We start from the raw sequence: 27,185 nt of genomic DNA on the forward strand, positions 1-27,185 counted from the left end.
AATGATAGTACAGACCTCATGAGAGTGTTAGGATTAAGTAAGTTAATATAAAACAGTTCCTGGCTAAAAGTACCATGTAAGTGGAGAAAAAAAATAATAAGCAATTGTTTTTGAACACCTGGCTTGCATGGCACTCTCCTGGGTGCCGAGGACACAGAGATTATTATTAAGCTGTAGTCCTGGACTCAGGTTGCTCCCCAGCTGCCTCAAGCTACAGCTGGTGACAGACTACTCTAAGAGGATGGATACAGGTGTGTTGTGCAGGTTTTAGAAATAACCATTTCTACCTGGAGAGGCTCAGAATAGTACAAAAGGACACACATAAGAATATTCAATGCAACACAACTTAAATAACAAAAACATAATTGGAAAAATCCAAATGTCCATTAACAGGAGATGGATAAAATTATGATAAATTTACACAATGAAAGACCATACAATACTGTGAGTGCTCTAGAGATGGGTGTATCAACACAGACAAATCTGAAAACAGAGTGAGGCAAAGAAAGCACGTTGTAGAATGACATGTACAGCTGGATCATACCATTTTTATAACAATATTTAAAACATGAAAAATAAAACTCGTTACAGTGTATAGATAAATGCACATTTAGTAACAATATTCAAACATGCATGGGACTCTGGCTGGGGATCCAAATTGAAGGTAGTGGTGACCTCTGAGAAGGGAGAGGGGAACAGGGACAAGGTGGGATACCAAGGGGCTTCAATTATATCAGTAATGTTCAGTTTCTTAGGGTGGTAATGCATATACAGGTGTCCTCTCTATTCTTTCTTGTATTCTTGAAATATTTGCTTAATTAAAACTAATTTTTAATGAGTAGGAGTTTTCCAGGTGACAAAAAAACACAAGGGCGTGCCAGGTGGTACCCAGGATGTGGCTGGGTATGCTCGGGAGTGGGAAGAAGAGACAAGCTGAAAATGAGCCTGACACGTGGGTGAGGGGAGCTCAGTCACGAACACTGTAGAGAGTCTAGCGCACCCATCGGTAAGCACCCCCACCAGCACCGCAGAGTGCCTTGCACACACAAGGTCCTCCATGAATGTTTCATTGCTTCATAGGTCAAACGTAGAGTCGTTGTAGGTATTATTCCAGGAGTGTCATTCTTCAGGTTGTTTGAGAATATTTTTTTTTTCTGTGTTTTGATGCAGAGCTACCAAGGCTGGTCCACACACCAGCTCTAGTCAGAGAGCTTTTGTTACCAGGCTGTTACACACAAGTATACAATGAGATGTGTCAAAACTTTTAATAATTTTGAATTGCTTCAACATCCAAACATGGGATCAGTGGAATAAATGCCTTCTTTATTTCATTCTTATATTAATTTAATTTTTAATATATCTTTTTAAAAGACTTGGTCCAGGTGGATTAGACAAAAATAAGGGTCCTCCCCAAAGAGTTTAGGAAGCACTATTTTAGAGGGCCTTGATACACTCATTTGCAGGGCTGAGTGCCTGTAATAACCGCCACCATCACATGTAATATGTTCATAGAAAACAGTGCCTTTACAAGTTCCTTTACATTTTTTCTTGTCTGGCCAGGTGTCTCAGTTGGTTGGAGTGCTGTGTCGTGCACCAAAAGGTTGAGGGTTTGATCCCTGGTTGGACTGTGTATGGGAGGCAACCAGTCAATATTTCTCTCTCACACTGATGTCTCTCTCTCTTCCTCTTTCCCTCTCTCCCTAGAATTAATAAACATATTCTCAGGGGAAGATTAAAAATGTTTTCCTTGATGTATTATATATTTACTATATGCCAGACTTCACACTAAGTGCTTCCATATGTGTTAACTCATCTGCACAAAAACCTTCCAGGGCTGGAATTATGAGTATAACAATGATTATATTTCTGGCACAGAGAATTAAATAACTTCTCAAAGACCCCTGGCTGACAAACAGGAAGGAAATGAGTGCTTGCTTACCAGCTCCTGAAACAGTTCCGTGAGTTTTTAGTCCAGGCCCAGGAGACACCCACATGCCTCTGTTTCTGATCGTGACAGCTTGGGAAAGGCTGGTGGGCACTTCGGAGGAGTAGCTGCAAAGTCGCCAGCTACCACTGTGAACACACCCACTCTCCTCGAGGTAGAATAGTTAACACCATAGCTCTTGTCACTCACAGGTCGCTATCCCCATGCGATTCAATGGTAAATCTGGCGTCGAAGTCCGGCTGCCCAGTGACTTGGAAGATTTGAAAGGCTACACATCTCTTTCTTTGTTTCTCCAAAGACCTGAGTCGGGAGAAAATGGAAGGACTGAAAATATGTTTGTGATGTACCTTGGAAATAAAGATGTGAGTATTGCTTGGACATTTCTCTTGTTTTAAAACAGAATATAGTTTTTGAGATGCGTGAGACCACTGTGTCGCTGCCATTGGCCTAGCAGGAGGTGATCCCGCCAACATGTCAACAAATGTCACCACCCCTGATGGAGCCACAAGGAGACTTCCAGCAATCACAGATGGTTATCTGCTGGCAGGTCGAGAGGCCTCACCAGATGGGCCCAACACCTGGGCAACATGTGTGTACCCATGAGCACACCCGCGCCTGGGGTTAAAGATCAGCCTCTCTCCCCACACGCGGGGGCAGCCATATCAAGGCTTCATGGAAACTGGTAGTTCTTCCTCACAGAATTGTGACCCTCTTCTCTTGCTTAGAAGGTCCAGCCCCAGCTCTTCCTCAAGTGTGGGGTGGCGGCCATCTGTGGATGAGCACCAGAGCAGAGGGAGCCTCTCCTACCCAATTATTCAGAAATCCAGTTGCCCAATCTCGACAATTCTAAATTCTACAAACCACTACTCGTACAGGAATTTTGAAAGAGTTTGTTTTAGCATTTAATCCCTCCACTCAAAATACACATACATCTTCATCCTAATTTTCCGAGGATAAGCTAATTACAGATTGGGTTAGGATACAATTTTTGGAGAAGTATCTGAAACACACTTCTTGAAAATTCTCTCAATTAGGAAATGCTTGGCTGTCCCTGGTGGATGCCATATTTAAAGATTCCTAAAATCAATGCAATTATTAATCATTCTTTCTGCTTCCAAGTGTTGGGGCTTTATTTGTAGCCTTCTTATGGTATGACCTTTTGCTTTGTACTATGACAAAATGCACATTACTTATTCCTTCAACAAATTTATACCATATACCTACTAGGTGCCACACCCTGTCTTTATTATTAACAAAAATGTGTTTCTTGAGTGTACTTAGTGTACACTTAAAACTAGTTAAAATGGTATATTTTACTATAATTTTTAAAAATTTGTATCCACCTTAAAGTGCTCTTGTTCTAAGGGGAGAAAGATACATATGTAGCTGTGATGACTTGGGGGGTAGGTGTTAGAAGAGAGGCAAGCATTCCGTGTTCAGGGACTGTGGTATCATGCGGGGAAAGCAAACATGGCTTCTCTCTCTTATCAGCCTAAAACCCAATGGAGGCCCGAGTCCATATCTGGTTCATCTTTGCAGCAAGCACTTGGCAAACATTTGCAGAATAAATGAGCTCACTACACCATGAGCAATGACATCTCAAACTTTATTTAATGTGAAGTGTTCTGTCTGTATTATTCTATACAAGGATATACCTCATTTATCCTTCCTGCCCAAGGCTTGTTGTATAAAACCCACTAGTTATTTGAAACGTGCTCCCCTCGATGGGGAGTTGAGAGAGCATGTGTATCAGCGTTCTGAGGTAGACTTTTGCCTGCAGGCCTCTAGGGACTACGTCGGCATGGCAGTTGAAGACGGCCAGCTCAAGTGTGTCTACAACCTGGGGGAACGGGAGGCTGAACTGCAAGTGGACCAGATCTTGACCAAGAGTGAAACTCAGGAGGCGGTTATGGACCGGGTGAAATTTCAGAGGTACAAGCCTGATAGATTACCCCTCTTTGTTAATCTGACTTACACTCACTGAACTTCAGTTGGACACGTTGCTGGACCCCATTTTTAGAACGTTGGCTTTGATTTTTTCATTTTTGCATACATTTTTATATAACTTTGTTACCTGTTTTTAAACAGAATTTATCAGTTTGCAATACTTAATTACACCACACAAGCCACGTCCAATAAACCGGAAACACCTCGACTCCATGACATGGACAGTGGAAGTAGCAACACACTCCTCAATCTGGATCCCGAAGACGTTGTATTTTATGTTGGAGGTTACCCACCTGACTTTACCGTAAGTGCAAGTGTTATTTCACTGAGTGAAAGTGTCTGAATTTTAACATGGTGTGATGACCTCTGTTGTCTACTTATCACATATAAAAGATGGATTTGACTATATATTCTTTCTTTTTCACTTTTACATGTAATTTTATTTTATGTATTTTAAATTATATTTTATTGATTAGGCTATTACAGTTGTCCTAATTTTTCCCCCTTTGGTCTTCCTCTACCCAGCGCCTCCCCACTCCCTCAGGCAATCCCTCCACCATTGTTCATGTCTATGGTTCATGTGTATAAGTTCTTAAGCTACTCCATTTCCTATACTGTACTTTACATCTTCATGGCTATTCTGTAACTACCTATTTGCACTTCTTAATTCCCTCACCTCTCCACCCATTCCCCCACATCCCTCTCCCATCTAGCAACCATCAAAATGCTCTCTGTATCCGTGATTCTGTCTCTGTTCTTCTTGTTTGCTTAGTTTGTTTTTTAGATTCAATTGTTGATAGAATTGTATTTTTTGCCATTTTATTGTTGTTTTAATCTTCTTTTTCTTAAGTCCCTTTAACATTTCATGTAATAATGGTTTGGTGATGATGAATTCCTTTAGTTTTTTCTTGTCTTTATCTGCCCTTCAATTCTAACTGATACTTTTGCTGGTTAGAGTAACCTTGTCTGTAGGTCACTGCTTTTCATGACTTTGAATATTTCTTGTCAATCCCTTCTAGCCTGCAAAGTTTCTTTTGAGAAATCATCTGACAGTCTTATGGGAGCTCCCCTGTAGGTAACTAACTTCATTTCTCTTGCTGCTTTTAAGATTCTCTCTTTATCTTTAACCTTTGGTACACATATTGCACATCTAGTTCCTTCACCAAATTAGGGAAGCTTTCTTTCATTATTTTTTCAAATAGAGTTCCAATTTCTTGCTCTTTCTCTTCTCCTTCTGGCTCCCTATGATGTGAATGTTGGACCTCTTGAGGTTGTCCCAGAGGCTGCTTATACTATCCTCATTTTTTGGGATTCTTTTTTCTTCTTGTTGTTCTGATTGGTTGTTCCTTTTTTGTTTTGTTTTTTGCTCCTTTATGTTCCATATATCATTGATTTCATTCTCAGCTTCATCAATTATACTCTTGTTTCCCTGTAAATTGTTCTTTATTTCAATTAGTGTAACCTTTATTTCTGACTGGATCTTTTTTATGCTAAGGTTCTCACTAAGTTCCTTGAGCATCCTTATAAACAGTGTTTTGAGCTCTGCATCTGATAGATTGCTCATCTCCATTTTGTTTAGCTCTTTTTCTGGAGTTTTGATCTGTTCTTTCATTTAGGTCATGTTTCTTTGTCTCTCATTTTGGCAGCCTCCCTGTGTTTGTTTCTATGTATTAGGTAGAGTTGCTTTGACTCCATGTCTTAGTAGTGTGGCTTAATGTTGTAGGTGTCCTGTAGGGTCCAGTGGCACAGCCTTCCATTTCACCCAAGCTGGGTACTTGAGATGCACCCTTCATGTGGACTGAGAACACCCTCCTCTTGTAGTTGAGCTTTGTTGCTGTTTGCAGATCATGGGAGGGATTTACCCAGGTCAGTCAGCTGCACGTATTGGCTGTGACCACTTATCACCAACCTCCACACTCCTTGGAGGATCAGCTGTACAGGGGCAGGTTGGTGGTTCTCTTACATGGTCTGTAGCTATCCACTGGGTATACTGGCCCTGGGGTTTCCTGGGAGGCACTGGACCAGGTCAGCTCCTACCTGTGTTTTGCCAGGGTCACCCTGTCTGAGCTATAAAGCAATCAGGATGGCTGCTGGGCTGGGAGACTTCCAGGCAAAATGAAGCTGTGAATCTAGGCTGGCTGCTGCTAGCTCCATGCCTGGGGCTCACTGAGGCCAGCTTTGCTTGTTTGATAGGATTTAGGAAGTTATGAAGCTTGAGCCAAGACCAACCATTCATATGGAAAAGCAGCTTGGGTGGGCCTATAAATTGGGTGGGACAGTCTCTGGGGATCTCCAATTCGGGTCAAATAGTATTAGCCAGATTGATGGAGTCCCAGATATGGCACCAGCTTGCCGGATCTGTTGGGGGAGTGTTTAGAAAAGAGACAATGGCCTCTGCTGGCCTTGATGCAGACACTTCAGTTTCTCCCAATATGCCACTTGTGCCTTTCAAGCTGCTACCCTGGTGCTGGAGCTCAGAGGAAGGGAGTCTGAGTAGGTGAGTCCATGTGGGTGGGTTCTTTAAGAGGAACTGCTTGGGGCTCCAGCAGTTCCTTCCACCAACTCAATCCCCACTTTTTTTTTTACATCCAGAAGTTGTGGGGACTTATCTTCCTGGCACTGGAACCCTGTGCTGGGGGGCCTGGTGGGGAACTAGGACTCTTCACTCCTGAGATATCCCTCCCAAATTTTTATTTACCACACATGGATGTGGGACCAGCCTGTGCTGTGTGTGTGCCCTCCTACAACTCTGGATGGATATGGTTCTATAATCTGTAGTTTTCACACTTCCATTTAACTTGATATCCAATGGTTCTTAATGATGGTTGTTCTATATTTTAGTTGTAATTTTGGTGTGATTGTGCAAAGAGGTGGGTTATGTCTGCCTACACCGCCATCTTGACTGGAAGTCTGACTATGTATTCTCAAAACTTATTTGGAGATAATACCTAAACCTTGAGTACTACCTTGCTCAGTGATATATGCTAAGTATATTAACTTAAAAAGCATCATTAATTATCATCCCCACTTCACAGATGAGGAAACTGTGACGAAGAGGTTGAATAACTTGCCCAAGATCTTACAGCTAGCCAACAGTAAAGCCCGGGTATTTGGTTCCAGGGTCCACATTCTTAACCATCTATTGCTATCTTTTCTGGTTAAAGTGACAGATTCATACAATTTCTTGGTCAACCTGATCATTATCCTTTGTTCATCTAGTAGATTTTTTGTTTCATTTTTTTCAGCCTCCTGCAAGAATTAGATTCCCTCTGTACAGAGGTTGTATTGAATTAGATGACCTCAATGAAAATGTTCTGAGCTTGTACAACTTCAGAAAGACTTTCAATCTCAATACAACTGAAGTGGAGCCTTGTAGAAGGTAAATAAAACCTAGAAACTGTGTCTCTATAAAGTGATTTTTATAACTTGCAGTTATAATATATAATAAAGGATGGCCATTGACATGCTGTTGATATCACTGGTTGATTTGAGCTAGTAGTTCTTAAATTCCGCTTACCTGCACCAGTGCTAGTCCAGCCTTAAAATCTAATAATGGTAACATTTTCTTAATTTGTGTGTTAGATTGATAGTTTCCTCAATTTAAAGAAAAAGCTAATCTTTCTTAAAGTTTTGGTGCCTCCCACTACAAAATGCTCAGTGTAGGATGGTACCTGATTTAGGCACAAAAGTATATATCTACTGTAAATTTAAAAAATAGTGGTCCACAAAGTACACCAGGACTTTCTGGGTACTCTGACACCTGGATCTAATGAAAATTGCTGACTTGAGCTCCTCAATTTCCTTGTAGTTAAAAGATTTAGAATATTCTATTATGAAACAGACTGTGTATTTATTACTCAGAATAAAATTATATGTCAAGTTAATAATTTTTTTATATTTTAAGCTCTTCAGATGCTGGGCTGCATCTTCCTAAGTTGATATTTTCAAAAGGGACTCAAAAGTTACTGTTGTCTCTTTAAGAAATGACAAGTAGATCGCATGTGCTTTGCTCCACCTTTCAGATAGCAGCATCTTGCATTAGTAAACACAGTTGTGTGGTAGTCCTTTGCTGCTGTGTTCTAACTTACAGTGATTGGTGTTGACAGGAGAAAGGAAGAATCAGACAAAAATTACTTTGAAGGAACAGGCTATGCTCGAGTTCCAACTGTACCAAATGCCCCCTTCCCAACCTTTGTACAGACGATTCAGACCACTGTGGATAGAGGTTTGCTGTTCTTTGCAGAAAACCAGGTAATCTATACAAACATCTAAATATTAGCAATTATGTCCATTCAGTTGGTGAATTTGGGGTTAACTGGTTATTACAAACAACCGACTAGATCTGAAAGACAATGTGCAAATGTTACCCACATCCTTCCCCTTGGCCCAATTCTACTTTCTTTGGCTGTGGGAATGTATAATAAGGAATTTGAGAACATGCCCCCAAAATACAGCAGAAATCACCCCCTTTACTGTTCAACTCTCAATGTCCATTTCATTCTTTGAAAAATACTACTTGATTAATAATGTACTTACCCTGCATAAAAACGCGCGAAGACTTCCTGGAGTCTCTGGGAGCTAGACTGTGTGACCTGCGGCTGTTTGCACCTTGGTCCAACTCTTCTCAGGCTATGCGGAATTGTCTTTATCAACCTGACCCTTGACTATCCAAGACATGAAAGCTTCTCTATTATAAAGCGGCTGAGATTCTTAGAGGCCATTCTTTAATCTCCTAGTTTAGAAAAGTCCAAAGTGATGCTCTCTAATGATCATTAGCGCCATCTGCTGGTAATGGCAAGTGATGGGCTGGGCATTGTCTGCTCCTGTAAATAGCCCTTCTGTAGGTGCTTCATCAGGTAGCATTTCTGGAGAAATGGGGATCTCCTGTCTAAGAATGTGGAATTCCCAAGGCACTTGGGATTTTACCAGACCCTTCTACCCGAAGGGTAGGGGCATAGACCTGGTCAACACTTCTCTCTGGGGTTGGTCTGGACCTTCCAGGAGATTCTGAGGCTAAACCAGTTCTGATGGTTTGGGGAGGTCCTGACCTGCCTGAATGCAGAGCTAACAAGTCGCACAGCATCTTCCGGACAAGGCAGCTGTTTTCCAAAACAAGGTCTTTGTACTACATTTTGAAGCTATTTGAGACTAAGAGCCAGAACTACTACTTAGATGAGAAAAAAACTTATAAAATGTCATCGGCAGCCAAATAAGAGAAGATGATCTAGAGTGCAGCTGTCACGTAGGCTGGCCCATTCCAGTGAGTTCACGTTATTCTGTTATTTATGAGGGTGATGAACCCTAACTGGCTTCCAAGGGCAAGGTGTAGGACCCAGCGAAGGACTGGTTTCTCTTTTAGATGAGGACTCTGGCAGTAGACTTCACAGAGAGGCATTCTGACCAACAAGGAGTGGTATAAAAGCAAACCTTCAAGCCCTACGGGAGACGGTGGTTCAAGCGCGTGTTTTACACCATGATGAGGATGCAAAACGGCCGAGACAGACATGATTCCTGCCCCCAAGGACCTTGTGTGCTAGATGGGAAGACAAATATTAAACAAATTTATGCTCGTTAATTGGTTAACTAACATCATCATAATAGTGATGAGCCATATAGAGGGAAAGTTTGAGATGAAATGAGGATGTGTAACAGAAAAGACTTCTTGAACAAAGGATGCTTTATCTGAGAGCTGGAGTACAAGTATAAGACAGTATGTAAATGGGAGAGGGCAGAAGGGTGATCCATGTGGGGGGAGGGGCAAGAAGGAAACTCAGGCATGGGAAGGGCAGGGAGCATCAGGGATGGAACGGTGGCCTGTGTGGCTGGGACACAAAGAGCCAGAGGGACCACAGAGAAATGGAACTGAAGGGGTGGTCACAGCCTCAGAGCATCTGATGGGGAGTTAGGGGTTTATCCTGAGAGCAAAGGAGAGTAACATGCTCACACAGGCATTTTCAAAGACCTCTCTGGTGGCAGAGCGGAAAATGGATGGGAGAGGGGACAGAGTGAATGTGGGGGGCAGTGTGTTATTGCTGTGGGACTAGGTGGCACAAGATGGAGAGAAAGTTAAGAAATGGTGGAATTGACAAGATTTGATTGGATGGGAGAGAGAGAGGAAAGAATCAAGAATGACTTCTAGTGGGTTTGTGCCCGGTTCAACAAGTGATTAGTAGTGAGAGAAAGGAGAGAGAACAGCATGAAGGGCAGAGAGACACAGGCTTGGCGGCAGGTGGGAGGCATGTAGATCATAAGTTGTGTTAGAGTATTTCTGACTTTGAGCATCTGTGAGTCATGCCAGCAATAACAGTAAGGTAATCAGATGTAAGACCTGGCGCTGCAAAGACCGGGCTAAGCTAGGGAAAAACATTTGGACTTCCTGATTGTCCAAATGATTGGACAAAGGAGTGTCCGTGATTGTGAGACAGAGATAGTGGTGGAAGGGAAGAGGTCCTGTGTGGGATCCCCAAAGAACCCCCAACACTTAAATTGAAGGTCAGAAGGGAGTGAGCCAGCAAATGAAACTGAGACATAATAATAAGTCAGGAAACAGATGGAAAATTCCTGGCGTTGGAGTAAAACATACATTTTCCCAAGAGGTAGTCACGTTTTCACATGATATTAATGATCTGTATCTTTTTGGTTTCCATTTGCACATGCTGGTTCTAGATCCCTATGAAACAAAACCATAGTAGCTAACATTTATTGCATCCTTCCTGTGTGCCAATCACTGTATATGATGCTTGCCACGACTCATAATGCCTAACCATCGTACCCATCCCGGCAGTCGGACATTGCACACTGTTGTCCCTTTTCGTTAAGGAGGCAGCTGGAGCTGACAGCAGTCTGTAACCTGAGAGTAGCCGAGCGCCAGCATCAGCTCTTCCTCTGTTGAGTCTCCTGGTAATCTACATTGTTTCCCACGCTCTAGGATCGCTTCATCTCTCTAAACATAGAAGAAGGCCGTCTCGTGGTGCAATACAAACTGAATTCAGAGCCACCAGAAGAAAAAGGAGTTGGAGACATCATAAACGATGGGAATGATCATTCGGTACACCCTCTAAGTCTGTTTACTTAAATTGGTGCATATCCTTAGTCCTTTAAAATCAAGTCAGTGCCCAAAACACTTTTCTATTACCAGATGAACTTACAGTTCTTAACTGAGGGACACGTCCTTTTAAAATTTGAAACATTTAGTCATGAAATATGTATATGGCATATATAAAACACAATTTCAAATGCAAATTTTTCTATTAAAATATTTTAATATTACATGTTTATAATGCAGAAGTGCTATGACATGCATACAAAGGAAGGAAGGAATATGAAAACGCAACCACTCGGAAGCCCTGTGAACAGGATCCCTTTATTTCCCATTGCTCGCTGACTCGCCTCTTGTGTATTTCAGATTCAGATCAGAATTGGAAAAACCCAGAGAAGTATGCGGATAAATGTGAATTCTAAAAACATTAAAATTGAAGGGGAAATATTTGATTTCAACACATATTATCTAGGAGGAATTCCACTTTCCATCAGGGAAAGGTAAGATGTTGTATATATATTTTTAAGGAAGCAGATTGCCTCTCTTAGTGGTTCGGATCACTACTGATTAGTTTGCCTTTTGAAAATTCCAGTGATAATAAACACAGAAAGTTTCAGTGTTAACAGTGTTAGGCAACAGAGTAAAGCAGTTTACAAATACTAGATGGGGGGTGAGGGTGCCACCCCCACTGTCATTCTTGGGAGGAGAGAAGCCACAGGAATATAGATGGTGTTGATAATGTTGCCAGTTAGCATGGAGGCTGTGGCCCTGGGTCCTTACAGGTAGTGTGAGAGATGCCCTGACCGGGCGGCTCGGTTGGTTGGAGCATCATTGTGTGCACCAACCAAAAGGTTACAGGTTTGATTCCCAGTCAGGGCACTTACCTAGGTTGCAGGTTTGCTCCCTGGTCGGGGCACATATAGGAGGCAACCAATCAATGTTTCTCTCTCACATCAGTGTCTCTCTGTCTCTCTCTGATCAATAAAAAACATATCCTCAGGTGAGGATTTTTTTTTTTTAAAAGGTAGTGTAAAAGAGCATGGGCAATCCCATGCCTGAGAAGCAGTACTGGGCACCGGAAGCTGGGGTTGCTGCCTTTGGGAAGTATTTCTAGAATGTAAGACTCACCTACACCACCTGCCCCTTTGTATGTTATCAAGCGTAGAGTACGTGCAAACCTGTTTCTCAGATTAATGAGCACATGAATGAATTAAATCCATTTGAAAAGAAGTAAACCTTAATCTGAGTGAGAAAAAAACACTTTGAGAATGTACTTAAAAAATTTTTACATTTTGTTTATATCTTTCCAAAAGGATTTGAGAGGGTTGATGATAGTGCATGGAAGGAAGATACCCTGGGCGGGTTAGAACTAAGCTAAGGGAGTCCCACAATGTTCGATTGTAATTACTTAAATGAGATCTGAGGCTAGTTAACTTTTTCTTCTAATTTGTCAATCAGTTGGAAGGAGTACTAGATATGAATTATAAGGTGTTACCCAAAGGTATTTTTTCTTCTACAGTCCTTATGCATTTGAGCGTCTGTCTGTCCTTAGCAAGGAGGCACTCATCTTTGTTTCAGTTGTCAGGGTCATCCCCAAAGACAAAAATGCGGTGAGAAATGTTAGCACTTTAGTAGAGTTTGGAGTGAGATTCTCACTGCTTAGATTGTTTGAACTGTAAGAAGCCTTGTAGATCATGGTATGTAACCTCTCAATTTTACAGATGAAGAAATTAAAAGCCAAAAGGTGATGTTAATATTTAATATCATCAATATTAAATAGCAATTGAACTGTGAATAGCTAGTTAGGAATGGTCAATAATCTTGATTTTATTCAATTAAATGTAATAAGATAGAGAAACTTAAGGTAGCACTATTTGTATGTCTGGGTTCTAATTTATTTGTTCATCACTCATTGAATATCTAGTAATGTCAGGCAGTGTGGTGGGTGCTGGAAAGACAGTGATGACCAGGGCAGAGCCACAACCGTGGTGAAAGGAGATAGTAGGATGTGACCAATGCCACAGGAGGGGAAGTTCGGGGTGCTGGGGGACCCCGGAAGGGAATCTAATCCAGCTGGGGGCCCCAGGAAATTGGCTTCTGGGTAGACCTGAAAGACGCTAGCAGTCAGCATATGCAAAGAGCCACACACTAGAGAAAGTGTGAGCTTTCAGAGAGCTGGAGGACACTGTGAAGCAGGCCAGGGCTGCCTCACGGGGCTGGTGTGGGAAGCAGGGGTCAGACCACTGAGGATCTTTAAAGTCATAGTAAGAAGCCATCGGGGGGATTTCAGCAGAGAAAGGACATGATCAAATCTGGGTTCTCAGTAGCTCAGTCTGGTTTGAGGCAGAGATTGGATGAAGAGGGGCAAGGGCAGAGGCAGGTGGAGCGGTTGGAAGATGGTGCATTAACAGTGGTGAGAGAAGAGGGTGGCCTGGCCAGGGAAATGGCAGTGCAGGTAAGGAAATAGGAGTGGATTTCCAATATATTTAGGACAGTGAGTGGGAAGTACTGAATGGTTGCTTCACTTTGGGGAGTAAAGGAGAAAAGTGCTCAAGAACTGCATGTGGTTTGTGACCTAGCACCTGGGCAGATGGAGAGCAGGAATGGAGGAGCAGGGTGAGGAGTTTGTCCTGAGCTAGCAGGTGGAGAAGCCAAGACGGGGTTGGACATAAGTCTAGGCCTCTGAAGAGAAGTCCAGGAAGACGAGGGCATGAATCAAGCTCGGGTACTGAGGTCGTGGGGCAGGTGGGCTCACCCAGGGCAGTGAGGAATTCTCCGAGGGCATACACTGGTCAGTGGTTTGCACTAGTCTGTGGGCAGAAGGCCCCCAGACAGCGATGTAGGGGCCAGGCAAGCAAAGTTGACCAGGAAAGGGTATTGGGTGAAAATCCAAAGAAATGGTTCTAGTTTGGGCTCAGCCATCAAAGAGCTGCCTGACCTTGGGTTAAGTCAGCACTCAGCCCTTCTTTCCCTTGTCATCTCTACCCATTAAAGCAACACATAAATGGATACAGGCATGCATATGCATCAGATGTACATACACACTTTTCGTAGCAACCTCAGAGTCTTCCAGCAAGGGACAGCTTCCTTTTTCTGGGCAAGTTTATACTTCGAGTTTTTAAATTCACATCATAAGAACATGGAAAGTGCAGGACATAGAGACCAGTCAGAAGATCTCACTGGCCTTTGACTCCCTCACAAATAAAATGCTAGGCAATATTCGACACTTTCTGGTCCCGCCTGATGGTCCAGAGAGTCCCGAGGCCCCTGTGGCACAGGCCTCTGGGGCCAGGGTGGGCATAGAGGAGTTTGTCCGACCCCTGGCATACACGGAAGGCTCTTACAGACAGCAGCAAGTGCTTACATCTAATATGGAGAAAAGCAAGCTAGAGAAATCTCTAAATAAAGCAGCAGCTTTGACCAAGAGATTTGTGGGTGCTCTGTTTTCTCCTCCCACTGTAGAGTGCCTTCCGGGACTAGCACCCAGCTCTTGCAATGCCACGTATAGGATTCTAGTCAGGACCTAGAATCTGTTAATCCCACTTGTTTCCCACGAGAAGGGAAAACCATCTCTGATCGTGCCAGAGAGTCTCAAACCAATAAGGAACTTTTCCTGAGGAGACACATTGAGTATAATAATAAAACATTATTGAATATAATAATAAAACATTAAAATGAAAATAACTTGAAAAGTAAAATCAGTCAAGGATGTCTTGGACATTTTACTAAGTACCGAGCACTGGGTTTAGGGTTACATTTTGCTCTTACTGCCCTCTGAAATGTGCCTCCAGCAGGCTGGCACCTGGCTAAGCCTTTATGAATTGAGTGGTCCATGGTATGCATACACAGCCCCAAGTACCAGCCCGTGAATACCACAGCCTATACCCCTCTACAGCCCCATTCCTGTAGCGAGTGTGTGCAGTCCCTGCATCCTGGAGTAAATGTGGAGCTCCACACCCTCAAAGACCCCGAGTAGCAAGGTCGTCCCAAAGAATAGTGGAAATAAGTCTTATCATCTCATCATCTCTGATGTAGATAAATTTTCTGCAGGAAAGAGCCATGATCATTCCGAGTGCTGTGGGTGCACAGGCTGTGTGTGTGTAAGGCTCTAGGGCTTCAGGTGACACTCCCTGTGTGTCCCGCTGACCAGTCAGGTCCCAGTGCTGCCACTTTCCCACTCCTGAGTTCAGGCAGGTTACTCAGCCTCCCTTAGCCTCCTGCTGCGCGTGTAGCGTGGACACAGTAGCTGCCTCTCCTTGGGGCGGTTGTGGGGTTCAGAGTGGTGAGCACACTGCCGGGCACATGGTAAGTGCTCAGGAAGTGTGAGATCAGACAGTGGCTCCCTCAGAAGGTTGTTGTGAGGACGGCATGACACTCCTGTGCATAAAACAGGCGTTCATGTCTGTCAGTGCCCTTTCTCCCCCTCTTCTTTCCTGCCACCGTCTTCTTCCTTCAGCCTGTACTGTCTGGAAAGAAGGGCCTCAGGAGATGCTGATGTGCCTAAAGCATGCTGAGATGGAAGAGAGGGTGGATCTAAATGTTTGTATAAATAGACAAGCTCCAGCAACCCATATGAACTTTCCTCCTCTTCTGAGGGAAAAGCCATCTTTATACAATAATTAAGCTCATGCTGCAATTCCAGTGAGGATTCATTTCTTCCTTTTCCTTTAATAAAGTTTAATTTTATGCACGTTGCATGTAGCTAAACTGCTTATAATGAATTGAATAAAAATGAATGCAGACACCTTTCCATTTAGAAAAGTGAGCTGCCTTAGGGATTTATAATGAAATCAGCTTTGTGTTCTTCTGAGTACATCATTTGTTTAAGAAACGCAAATATTTGCCTGGACTCCAGTTGGTTCATGCGTGTCAATGTTTTAAGGGACTTCACCTTCACAGAGAGGCAGAAGTCAAAACAAAAGGGCAGTGCCAAGGCGGCCACACGGGAAGAGCTGCTTTAGAGCTGGTTTTCCTTATAATCGTTGTGCTATAGGAATCGTTACTGAGTCTGCCATCATAGTTTGAGTCCCTGCTCCATACCGAGTGCCATTTGAGTGTGTTGTTACCCATATTAACTCATTTAAACTCCTGACAGCCCCAGGAAACAGATTAACTGTCCCATTGCATACATGAGAAAATAGAGGCACAGAGACATTAGGTCGCCTCCTCCAGCAGCAGAGACAGGACTTGAACCTAGGCAGTCTGGCTCCAGAGCCCACAGCTCCAGAGCAGGCCTATGTTGCCTCTGAGAAGCACCTCCTGAGTATCCGTGACCACGTCCACACACGGTTGCGGGCACTTCCTGAGCACTGGCGTGTTTAACCCTCACAATAACCCTTAGGAGGTGGCGGAAACAGCACAGGAGGCCAGACAGTGCTCCCTCTGTCCCGGCCTGGCATTGGTTAAATATCAAGCCACATTTTTCCTAATTGTCTAGAACCAAAAAGTAACAGTTTGTTTCTTCTACATTTAGCTTAGAAATGGACAGAAAAAAAGACTAATTCAAAAGTGGCTAACTCAAAGGAGGACAGAAAAAAAGAGCAAAAATTTTCTAGAGCATTCCTGACTCTGATAAATTACTTAGTTATTAAGTTATTAATATATACTTATTAATATTTATAGTATGTTGATTTATTACTATGCTTTCTATTCACCATGTATTACCATGACTGCTGGCATGGGTGGGTGGGGTAGGGAGCAATTCAAGATATTGTGTATCTTCTCTGTCTCTATACCTTTTGCGGACACTGGCCATTCTTCTGTTAACACTATAGTGTTTGTTTTAAAGCTGAGAATGCGGAATCATACAGAAAGGCAGTAGATTTTCCCAGCATCACAAAATAAGCAACATTATAGAAATCCCACGATAACAGGTGACCCTAACACACACACTTGTTTACGGGTGAGAAGTAGCAAAGTGCAGTGTGTCAGCTCCAGTTCTCAGGTGAGCCTGGTCGGGTACATCCCGTTCCTTTTTGTGTGCCCCAAATCAGGTTTAACATTTCTACACCTGCTTTCCGAGGCTGCATGAAAAATCTGAAGAAAACCACCGGCGTGGTCAGGTTGAACGATACTGTGGGAGTAACAAAGAAGTGCTCAGAAGACTGGAAGGTATGTGAAGAGTTCAAAGCTTTACAAGGGAGTGCTCCCCAACCAACCCATTTTTGGTATTCGTTCAACACACCGACTTTGGACTCTTTTCTGGCGGCACAGAAGTGTTACTGACAGCTGGCTCTTATACACTCCCCACACGCTTGCAAAACCTCTCTAGGTCTGCATGTGAAATTTGTAAGAAAGAAGGAATATCAACTATACACATAAAAACCTACGGATGATTGATAATTATCATTCAGAAAAGCAAAATCAGTTTCTTCCGGAGACATCATAAACCACATTAATCAGTTGTGGTGAAAAGACATAGGATAAGGTTGGGGTTTCGGCCACGAAATGATTGCAGTGCTAGTGATTTACTGTGTTTGCGTTTCAGCTCGTGCGGTCTGCCTCGTTCTCCAGGGGAGGACAATTGAGTTTCACCGATTTGGACTCTCCATTGCCCAGCCAGTTCCAGGCCTCCTTTGGGTTTCAGACCTTTCAACCCAGCGGCACATTATTAAGTCATCTGGCAGGGGTATGAAACGTGGCATGAATACTGTACAAGATTTAAACTGGACTCAAAGTTGGATGTCAGAAACGACAGAGCAGGGGTGTCGAACTCATTTTCACCGGGGGCCACGTCAGCCTCATGTTGCCTTCAAAGGGCCGAATGTAATTTTAGGACTGTATACCTGTAACTACTCCTTAACAGTTAAGTGAGAGCTCAGAGCTGCCACCGGGTAGAAACAAGGTGCTGGGCAGGATAAAATAAGGTGGAGAGCCAGATTCAGCCCATAGGCCTTGGGTTCGCCACCTTTACAATAGAGAGATTTTGAACATTAAATTGGAAGTTGAAATACACATCCCAGGTTAGGTCCTAAAGGAAATCAGGCTTAGAAAGTACATTATAGTTCACAGAATTGAATTTGTGTGTATTCTTGGGCATATTTTCATTCTTTTTAGATTTATTTTTTGAGTCGAGGTAAATTATAACTGTTATAAATAATAATGTAGCTTAAAGTTTTAGGTCCAATGAAAAAAATCAGAACGTATCCCCGTTATTCTTTTTTGATATCACAGAAGATAGCTCTCATTTTTTTTTTGCAGCAGCAGCTAGTTGGACAATATTTACAACTGAGAAATGGGAGAAAAGAAGGTACCTTGTTCTTTGCTCATGTACAGCAGAGCCACAGAAATTCCCTTCAGCAAAGAAGTAGCCTGTACAATTTAAGAGGATTTAACTAGTGCAGTTACGTAGGTGTAGAAGTCAACTGATACTTAGAAATCCCCTTGTGGGACAAGTGGGGTTTAAAAAGAGAGTAGAAATAGCATATGTGTGCCATTCTTGGATTAGTTTCTTCAGGATTTCCAGCACAACAGACATCTAGTATTTGTGGAAAGGGAGGGACGGTAGCTGACTCTGTGGATATGTCATATTAGAAAGCCTTTCCTGCCCTGGCCAGGTGATTCAGTTAGTTGGAGCATCGACCCACACACCAAAAGGTTTCGGGTTCGATCTCTTGTCAGGGCACACACCTAGGCTGCAGGTTTGATTCCAGGTCAGGAAGCATGTGGGAGGCAACTGATCAATGTTTCTCTCCCACATCTATGTCTGTCTGTCTGTCTGTCTCTCTCAAATCAATAAACATGTTCTCAGGTGAGGATTTAATGTACACAAACACGATAAGAAAAGAAAGCCTTTCCTCTCTTGACATCTTTGCTCATTAGCCTTCAGAGATCTTTCTTCACAAACCAGCGCTCGGAAAGCACATGCACACAGTTAGATTGTGGGAATGGCTCTTCCGTCGGGACAGGATGTTCTGATCTACTCTTTTGACATGGAACACTTGTTTCTTCTGCCAAGGGTAGGGACACTGGGTACATAATATACAAAATGATCATAAGCAGATGGCAGATTTAATTGACTTACTAAAAGATGAGATGAATCCTGGGCTATGCAGGAATCCTGAAAATATCCTAGGAACATGGCCCCCAACTTCATAGTGGGCTAGCTAAGAGATACGTGTCAGTCAGCATTCATGGTGAACATTGCCAACTGAAAAAAAATCAACATAAAATGAGACTGACGTGGCTACAGCCATCACTGTAAAAACTGTTTTAGATGAAAACCTCACTGAGGAATTACATCTTGCTGAAAACTGCAAAAATTGTACTCAGTAGAGGAAACATCAACGAAATTAAAGTGACAATTGCTAAAAGCACCCATGATTATTTTTTAAATTAAGAATTGACAGAAAGAATCAAATTATCTTGCCAGAATTTAGATTTGCAAAGTTTGACATAGGAAAATTGAGCTTCCTAGAAATTATGACCAAAAAATTAAAAATTCATAATTCCTGAATATAAGAGATCATTGTTACAATCACATATGAAAAAAATGATGGGTGAAGTCTTCATTCTAAAGTTGGTTCAGGAAAGAATTGATCTAATGAAAATAACTTAAGCAAAATGAGGGTGAAAATAGAAAAATTTAGAAATGGTTTAACTGTTTTATCTAATTAATAGAGAAATTAAATTGCTTTATGAATGTAGGTCCATAAAATGCTTTTGACAAATTCATCAGTGTTGAAATAATTTGCATAAGATTTTTATATTCATGACTATGGAATTAAAATATTTAAAAACAACCTTTAGATCAAAATACCAAAGTCAAAATATTTGGGTCAAAACACTCTGTTTTATACATAGGTTTGATTGTCAATTCAGTATTGATACATTCATAATCCTTAAATGCAAATGAATTGCACTGATGGGTATACCCTGTAACAATTTCAGACAAGCAGCCTCCACGTCACCCTGGAAGACGGGCACATTGAACTCAGCACCAGGGACAGCAGCGGCCCGATTTTTAAATCTCCGCAGACCTACAGGGACGGCTTACTGCACTACGTGTCCGTCATCAGCGACAACTCTGGGTGAGTGGAACGGCAAGTCTGCCAGAGCTCTAAGAATTTTACTCTGATTAGTTTAATGGCATTTTCTAGTATCTTTTTTTGTGAAATATTTGCCCTTGAGACTGACACTATTTTATGAGTAAGTCTGGGCCTTCTTCCTGGTTCTATATCAGTTTCCTCATTAAAAATTAATCAACATTGGATGGATAAATAAATTGTGGTAAATTCCAAATGGGAGAATAAGAGGGAATAATGAGACTGGAAGCTCACAGCTCCCTGTGATAACATGGTCCCCGGGGTGCTGGTTAGTCCTCCATCTGGGTGCTGGTGATGTTGCTGTGTTCACATTGCAAAACTCACTGAGCTGGACACTTACAATGTATGCACTTTCTGAATGTGTAGGACATTTTCATAAAAATGTGTGCAAAGAGAAATACATGAAAGACTGTAAATGCTCTTTACTCAGTTATTATTTGTAAAAACACTGAGTCTGCACTGAAGACAGTAAGCTGACCGGTCGCAGGAGACAACCTTTGTTTTCCCCAGCACTGCTCACCCTTGTTTTGCTTTCCTCCTCTTTCAGACTCCGGCTTCTCATTGACGACCAGCTTCTGAAAAGTAACCAGAGGCTACAAGGCTCTTCAAGTTCCCAGAAGTCCCTGCGTCTGGGCGGGAGTAATTTTGAGGGCTGTATCAGCAACGTTTTTTTCCTGAGGTGCGAGCCTGTCTCTCCTAGGATAAGAACAGCCTGCTGACGTAGATGGCGTCATTGGTTGTTGTGGGGTCGGATTACCACACCCAAAGAATGACTTCGCTGGCATAACACACACATTCAACACAAACCAACAACAACCAAAAAAGAAAAAGAAAAAAAGAACACGTGGGCGCAGCCTTCCTTTGTAGGAGCAGCTTTGGCTCATAACCTTGGAAAAGGTCTAAATAAAATTAAGTTTCAGATTGTTTCTGAAAAAGATCCACACTGAAATATTACTTGGTTTTAATCAAGATTCACAGTTAGATTTAATCACTTCTCCCAGTTCTGATTAGTGCAATGCTAGGCAAGCAAACTGCTGCGTTGACATTCCAGAGAGAGTAGAGCCGGAGGCTGGCATGCAAACATTTTAATGTTCTGCCCTCGTGATGCAAAATGGTTATTTTTAGATAAGAGGCAAAACCCTCTCCAGAACAGAGGGAGAGCCCAGGACTGGTCATGAACCTCAGGCAGCTTGGGAGCTTGGGAGCTTGTATTGTCCATCAAGGCTCAGACAGCAATCATGAGAAAAACAGACTTATCTGTAATACTTCCCTATTCAAATGCAGCAAGAAAGACCCTTTAATAAACTCACTTCGGAGGTTCCCTTATGTTCACCATCACTCTAGATCAGCAACTTTCAACCTGTGCGGCACACTGGTGGGCCGCAAGAATATGTAAAACACGCAATACCTGACTACTTAGTCAGGGCCACTGGCCTCTTTTCCTTCAGACTGTCAAACAAACAAACAGAAAGTGACAACAGCCAACACTACAATAGCCGTACAGTGTGAATGAATTAAAATGATACCTATTTTTTGTTGGACATTTTTTGGTGTGCCACAGAATTTCAGTGACTAGTGTATGTGTGCCGCGAGAGGAAAAAGGTTGAAAATAGCTCCTGTAGATCATCCGGTGCCTGCATTTCTCCTCTTGGCATATTTCGTTGTCATGTTTCTACATGACACCTGTTCCAAAGAAAGAACTGCAGTATTCCGGCTTTGCCGCTGTCCTGGCCATTCAGAAAGAAAGGCAAAGGAAAAGGGAAAAGAGAGGTTTCTCCGGCCCTCCTGCTGGCAGGGCGCAGTGCTGGGTGTTTTAGGGAGTACAGAGGTGGGCAGAGCGTATCCTCATCCTCTGTGGGGAGCCTGGTGGCGCCCCTAGGTATAAGGGACAGTCAAATGAAAGGCTACCCGGAAACCCTGGCAGTAAGAACGTGGGTTTTCGGAGCAATCTCTCCCTGCCAGCATGTCTTCCTTGATGTGACCAAGTTTGGCAGTGGCTTTTTTTTCTGCCCTCATTCCAGGTTATCACAGAGTCCCGAAGTCCTAGATTTGGCCACTAAATCTTTCCAGAAAGATGTGTCTCTGGGAGGCTGCAGCTTAAACAAACCACCTTTTCTAATGTTGCTTCAAGGTTCTACAAGGTTTAACAGAGCCAAGATTTTCAATATCAACCAGGTAAGTGCCATGGGTTTTGCTTCTCACCATCTCATGGGAGAGCTTGGGGGAGGGGCAGGAGGAGTGTGGATGACCTGACCCCAAGGTGCTCAGTGCTTCCAGGAAGTGGGATCAATGAGTTATCCAGAGTCAGATTATGCCAAAAGGTCAAGGCAGTTTTCTTTTTAGCTTGTATTTTGTATCGATGACAATTTGGCAATTTTTGCAGATACAGAACCGACTGAGCCTTGACTTCGGCTCCCAAATTTCTATAGCTGATGTCTTGCTCTTTTGACACTTCCAGCAGGTACAGTAATTGTCTCTAGAATTCAGGGCCCATGCCCCTTCTTGCTCCCCACAGATACCTCTCTGTCCTGCCTCTGTGACAGATGTGCAGTGCACCCAGGCCTTGCTTAGACCAGTGTGGCTTGGCCTTAACTGCACATGAGAACATGTGAAGAGCTTTTAAAATCCCAACACTCAGGTTGCATCCCACTCAATTAAGTCAAGTGCCCTTGAAGTGGGTCCAGATGGCTGAAGTTAGTCAAGTTCCCCCCGGTGATACTAATGTGCAGTGCTAAACTGGGCTGAAAGGAAACAAAATTCCTTGTTTGGAGCAGCAGAAGCATCATAAGGAATTGAACACAGGGTTAGGACTTAAAGACTTCCTTGTTCTGCCTGAGGTCAATTGTGTGACCTCCCTGTGTCTGAGGTTACAATTAACATGATTAATGGATAACATTGAGCACCTCGAAGTGCCAGGCATTGCCCTAAGCTCTTTAAGAGGATTTTCTCACTAAATCCACAAGTAACCTTGTGAGAGAAGTACTATTACCAGCCACATCTCACAGAAAAGGATGTTGTGGTTTAGAAGGGCAAGCAATGTGCCTGAGCTCCCGCAGATGGAGGGTGGAGCTGGAATTCCAACCCAGGCAGCCTGACTCCAGAACCCGCGTGCTCGTAAAAGCAATCTGCTTCTGTTCAGCATGCTTTTCACTTAACGTCAACCGCACACTGCTTGTCTGCCAATATTTCCCTGCTGTACAATGATTTGGGGGAGTTTAATAGATAGTACATAATAAGAAATGTTTTATGCTATTAAGAAGGAATATACTTCATAAATCCCAAAGGGTTATCATTTCACAGTTATGGAAAGAATATCTTTAGACCTGCCCCGTCGGGAATGAAGTCATATATTCCTTTTTTTTTACTGTGAGGCTGAAAATTACTGAGAGACTAAATTAGTACAGTGGTGATGGAGACAGAGAGATGGAAATGGATTCAAAGCTATTTAAAAGATAAAATATACATGACAGGATAATTGAATGTGGGTGGCAAGGGAGAGGCAGGAGTTAATGCAATTCTGAGGCATCTAGTCTGGTGTGGGTACTGGGTGGATGGAGATGCCATCGTGGAAAGAGGACAGGACAAGTATTTGGAGGGAAAGAGAATGAGCAGAGTTTGTGGCATATTTAGTGGCAGGTGCCTGCAGGACATTCGGGTAGAGAAAGCTGGCAGGAGACTGTCAGGTGTCTCCGAGTGGGCCTTGCATGGTGTCTCCTTCTTGATGGGGGAGAGTCCAGTAAATACACTACACTTAAATTTCCCCGTTTTGTGCAAGCCCCCAGATTAGCTGGAATAAGACATTAATTCTGCCTTGCCGGGCACGGCAACAGAGAGAAGGCAACAGAGCTTTGTGTCCTATGACTTTGGGTCAGTTGCCCTGGGTTTGTGTCAGGTGTTATCACATACTAGGTATATGACCTTGAATGATTTAACCTCCCTCTGGGTCTATTTCCTGCAACATAAATGAGGACATATAATAGTACTATCTCATGGTGCTGTGAGGATTAAATGAGGTAAGAAACATAGAACATGTAAAAAAGTGCCTGGCATGTGATAAGCATGAAATAAATATTAGCTATTGTTTATTATTATTATTATTATTATTATTATTATTCACACTAATAACCTAAGTGAAAGGGACAAAACATGCAACGTGGTACAGCAGAAATTTTCCTGCTGCAGAGATTAGGGAGGTCTTTTCGGAGGAGGTGATGCATGAACTGGGTCTGGAGTATGGGTTTAATTCAGACAAGTGCGTGTTGTTGCTACAGGAGCAGAAGTCCAAAGTGGGGAGGTGGGGTGTGGGTGGAGCTCGCAGGTAAAAGACGTTTTGTGTGCGTTCTCTCTGATCGTCACAAATCTTCATACCAGCTCTTCCAGTCCTCAGCATACCCCTCTGGGAGCAGAATACAATGCCAACTTTCCAGGTCAGGAAGTTGAGTCTCAGAGAGGTTAAAAAAGACTTGTCCCGTCAGTGAGTAGTAGATTCAGAATTGAAGCTTAGGGCTGTGGAATCTCAAAGCATGTGCTTTTCACCTTCACATACTCTTCCCATGTGGCGTCTGCAGGCTTGGGAAGCTTGGTGAACAGGGCGAATTTGGTGGAGAAAAGAGACTGCGGGGGGAGGGGGGGGCGGTAAGCTTAGAATCACACTTGAACCAAATCAGACGAATCTTGGGTGGCCTGATCTAATTTTGACATTTTTCTGTAATTAACATGAAGCCATTAAAAGGAGTGCTTCTGATACAGAGCTTCAGATCCTCAGCTGCAGTCGGGTCCAGAACTGGCTCTGGTTTCAAGCAATTCACTTAACTTTCTAGTGATCGAACGTTTCCACTCAGCAATGTGCAAGCATAGAATGTTTTAAGTAACTCATTTGCATTCTGAGCATCTTATCTAGGAATTGGGTTGGGGAGGAAAACCTGGTCTTGAAGGAATCTGAATCTGTTGGGAAGCCTTCAGCTGCTAGCTCCAGAAAACCCACTGCAAAACAGTTTAACCAGTAAGGGGGCCACCATGTCACATTAATGGACACAGGAGGGGCTTGAGGCGTGGTATGTCAGGACTGGGCTCTGTCCTGCGCTGCTGAGGGTGACATATCCTTACGTGGCAATGCCCAGCACCAGCAGCACTGATCTGCCTGGGAAAGGCATGGACAGATCATTGAAATCTGGGCTTTGCAGTGGAGAAAAGCAGGGGAGGGCTGGCAAGTCTTGGTTTCTTCTGACAGTTTTTCTAGTCACATCTGATACTTATTATGGTTGTTTTCTGCATTAAAACTCAATCCCATTCATAAGTCCAAAGCATTGTTGAGCTCAGACTTCTGTGCATGGGTCAAGTTTGATGCAGGCCCCACCCCTGCTCTCCTGATCCTCTCACTACCCCCCTGCTAAAGCCTGAGTGAATGGCCCAGGGGAGGTGGCAGGTTGGCAGCTCCACATCCCACCGGCTGGCTGTTTAGGCCTTGGTGCTGCCAACCAAGTGCTGGCTCTCAGGGGACACTGTGGTTCCAATGAAACCCCAAGGTGGAGAGGGGCTCTGGATATGGCTGGTTCCAGGTGCAGCACTGTCAGGAAAGAGAGCAGACTTCTGTAGGATGGGAATGATGCCCATCCTTCCCAAGGATGAGTTCATCTGTATTGAATTCCTCTCTTAGGATCCAAGGTAAAAACTGCTAAGCACTTAGCAAGATAACCATTTGTTATTCTTCCCCTTGACGATTAGAGGCTCTAATTTTGCACTTCTTTCCCACACAGCCAATGCAGGACACACCAGTGGCCTCCCCAAGGAGCGTGCAGATGTGGCAGAATGCTCAGTCTTGCCCATCACCTCCCAGGACCCACGCCAGTCATGGAGCCCTCAGGTTTGGGGACAGCCCCACCAGCCACTTGATATTCATGCTTCCCCCAGAGTTGCTAAAACCAAGGTAATATTTAATTTTCCTGCCCCTACACCAACTCAGAATCTGACTCTGTAATTTTACTCCAGGTCAGGCTAGCTGGCATGAAACCATGCACCTGTCATTGATGATAGTTGCACTGCCACTTCCATGAAAAGAGGTGCTGGCCTGCACGGGACACGAAGAGAGACTGCCCGAGGGGGGTCCTGCCCCGCAGCGGGAAGGCACACGTGACATGCGAGGCTCAGAGGCTGGAACAGTCAGCTCAGCTCAGTTTAGAATTGACAGTGTTCTAAAAATAAGGCTGATAATTCTTTCCAAAGCTGCTATTTATTTCCATGACAAATCACCTTTCTTCCCCTGCATTCCATAATCAGAGGAAAATCATTCTTTTCGGTAGACTCTGTGCCAGCTAGATCATTTTTATAGGATACATTTGGACTTTTTGTGCTAACAAGTTGCATCTCTTTGGGGGAAGAAGGAATGAGCAGAGACATTAATTATGTCAGAAGAAAAGTAGAAAAACAAGGTTTGTCATTTTCATGTGATCTGAAGGAGGCCTAAATAAAATTGTGCCAAAGATTCCTTTATGACTTATCTATAGGAGAGGAATTTCTCAGGGGTCCAAAAGACCTGTCTTTCAGTCCCTGCTCAGCCCCTTGCTGGCTGTGTGAGCTCAGGCCATATGCCAGTTCCTCCAGGCTGGAGATGTCAGGATGGGGTTAGATGTGCAGGAGAGTTACTGTTCCTGCGGGAGATAAAGGGGGAGGGGGCAGGAGGCAGGAGCTGGCAAGGGAAGGCTTTAGCTGAGATAGGGGCCTGCCACCTGCGAGAGGAGAGGGGAGGGAAGGGGTGGGTGGGAAGGGTCTCAGACTGCAGTGTGGCTCTGAGAAAGTCAGGCTTCCTACCGCCACTTTTTTGGGATGTTACTCAGTCTTCTCTGAAAGAAAGTTGCCTTAAGAAATAATCCTGGAGAGCAAATGTCAAGTCTACTAACCACGCCCACACATGTAAAGTACTGAAGTTCTGTAGCAAGTTCTGTCCTCCCTTAAACTGGCTAACCCTCGTTTCCCAAACCTCCACGCTAATGCAGATACACCACAAGAAATACTGAGCAGCATCGCCATCTGGTTGGTTTAATTTAACAAATACAGGTTTTTAAAAAAACGTTGAAGAACATTACCCTTAAGGAAACTTGCTAATTGAAGAATTAAAGTGCATCTCATTGTTTGCTCAGCCTCACAGGATTAAAAAGCAAAGAGAAGTTAGTGTGATTTTCTTTCTTCCACTTCCTTATTCCGCTTCCAAATT

General features: G+C 43.3%; 1 protein-coding gene across 2 annotated transcripts in view; it reads left to right on the top strand.

Annotated features, from left to right (window-relative positions):
* The window catches only part of LAMA3 (laminin subunit alpha 3), a 240,097-nt gene that overhangs the window by 199,008 nt on the left and 13,904 nt on the right, over positions 1-27,185 (top strand). For both annotated transcript variants that reach the window (XM_053912463.2, XM_024580236.3), the window contains 13 exons: positions 2,137-2,307; positions 3,726-3,877; positions 4,034-4,196; positions 7,138-7,271; positions 7,999-8,143; positions 10,821-10,940; positions 11,298-11,431; positions 16,925-17,042; positions 17,419-17,559; positions 19,821-19,960; positions 20,523-20,654; positions 21,997-22,150; positions 25,732-25,901. In XM_053912463.2, the coding sequence (XP_053768438.1) occupies positions 2,137-2,307; positions 3,726-3,877; positions 4,034-4,196; positions 7,138-7,271; positions 7,999-8,143; positions 10,821-10,940; positions 11,298-11,431; positions 16,925-17,042; positions 17,419-17,559; positions 19,821-19,960; positions 20,523-20,654; positions 21,997-22,150; positions 25,732-25,901 (1,874 nt within the window). The remainder of the gene's footprint in view (positions 1-2,136; positions 2,308-3,725; positions 3,878-4,033; positions 4,197-7,137; positions 7,272-7,998; positions 8,144-10,820; positions 10,941-11,297; positions 11,432-16,924; positions 17,043-17,418; positions 17,560-19,820; positions 19,961-20,522; positions 20,655-21,996; positions 22,151-25,731; positions 25,902-27,185) is intronic.

This window comes from Desmodus rotundus, chromosome 10, assembly GCF_022682495.2.
Source record: "Desmodus rotundus isolate HL8 chromosome 10, HLdesRot8A.1, whole genome shotgun sequence".
NCBI lineage: Eukaryota > Metazoa > Chordata > Mammalia > Chiroptera > Phyllostomidae > Desmodus > Desmodus rotundus.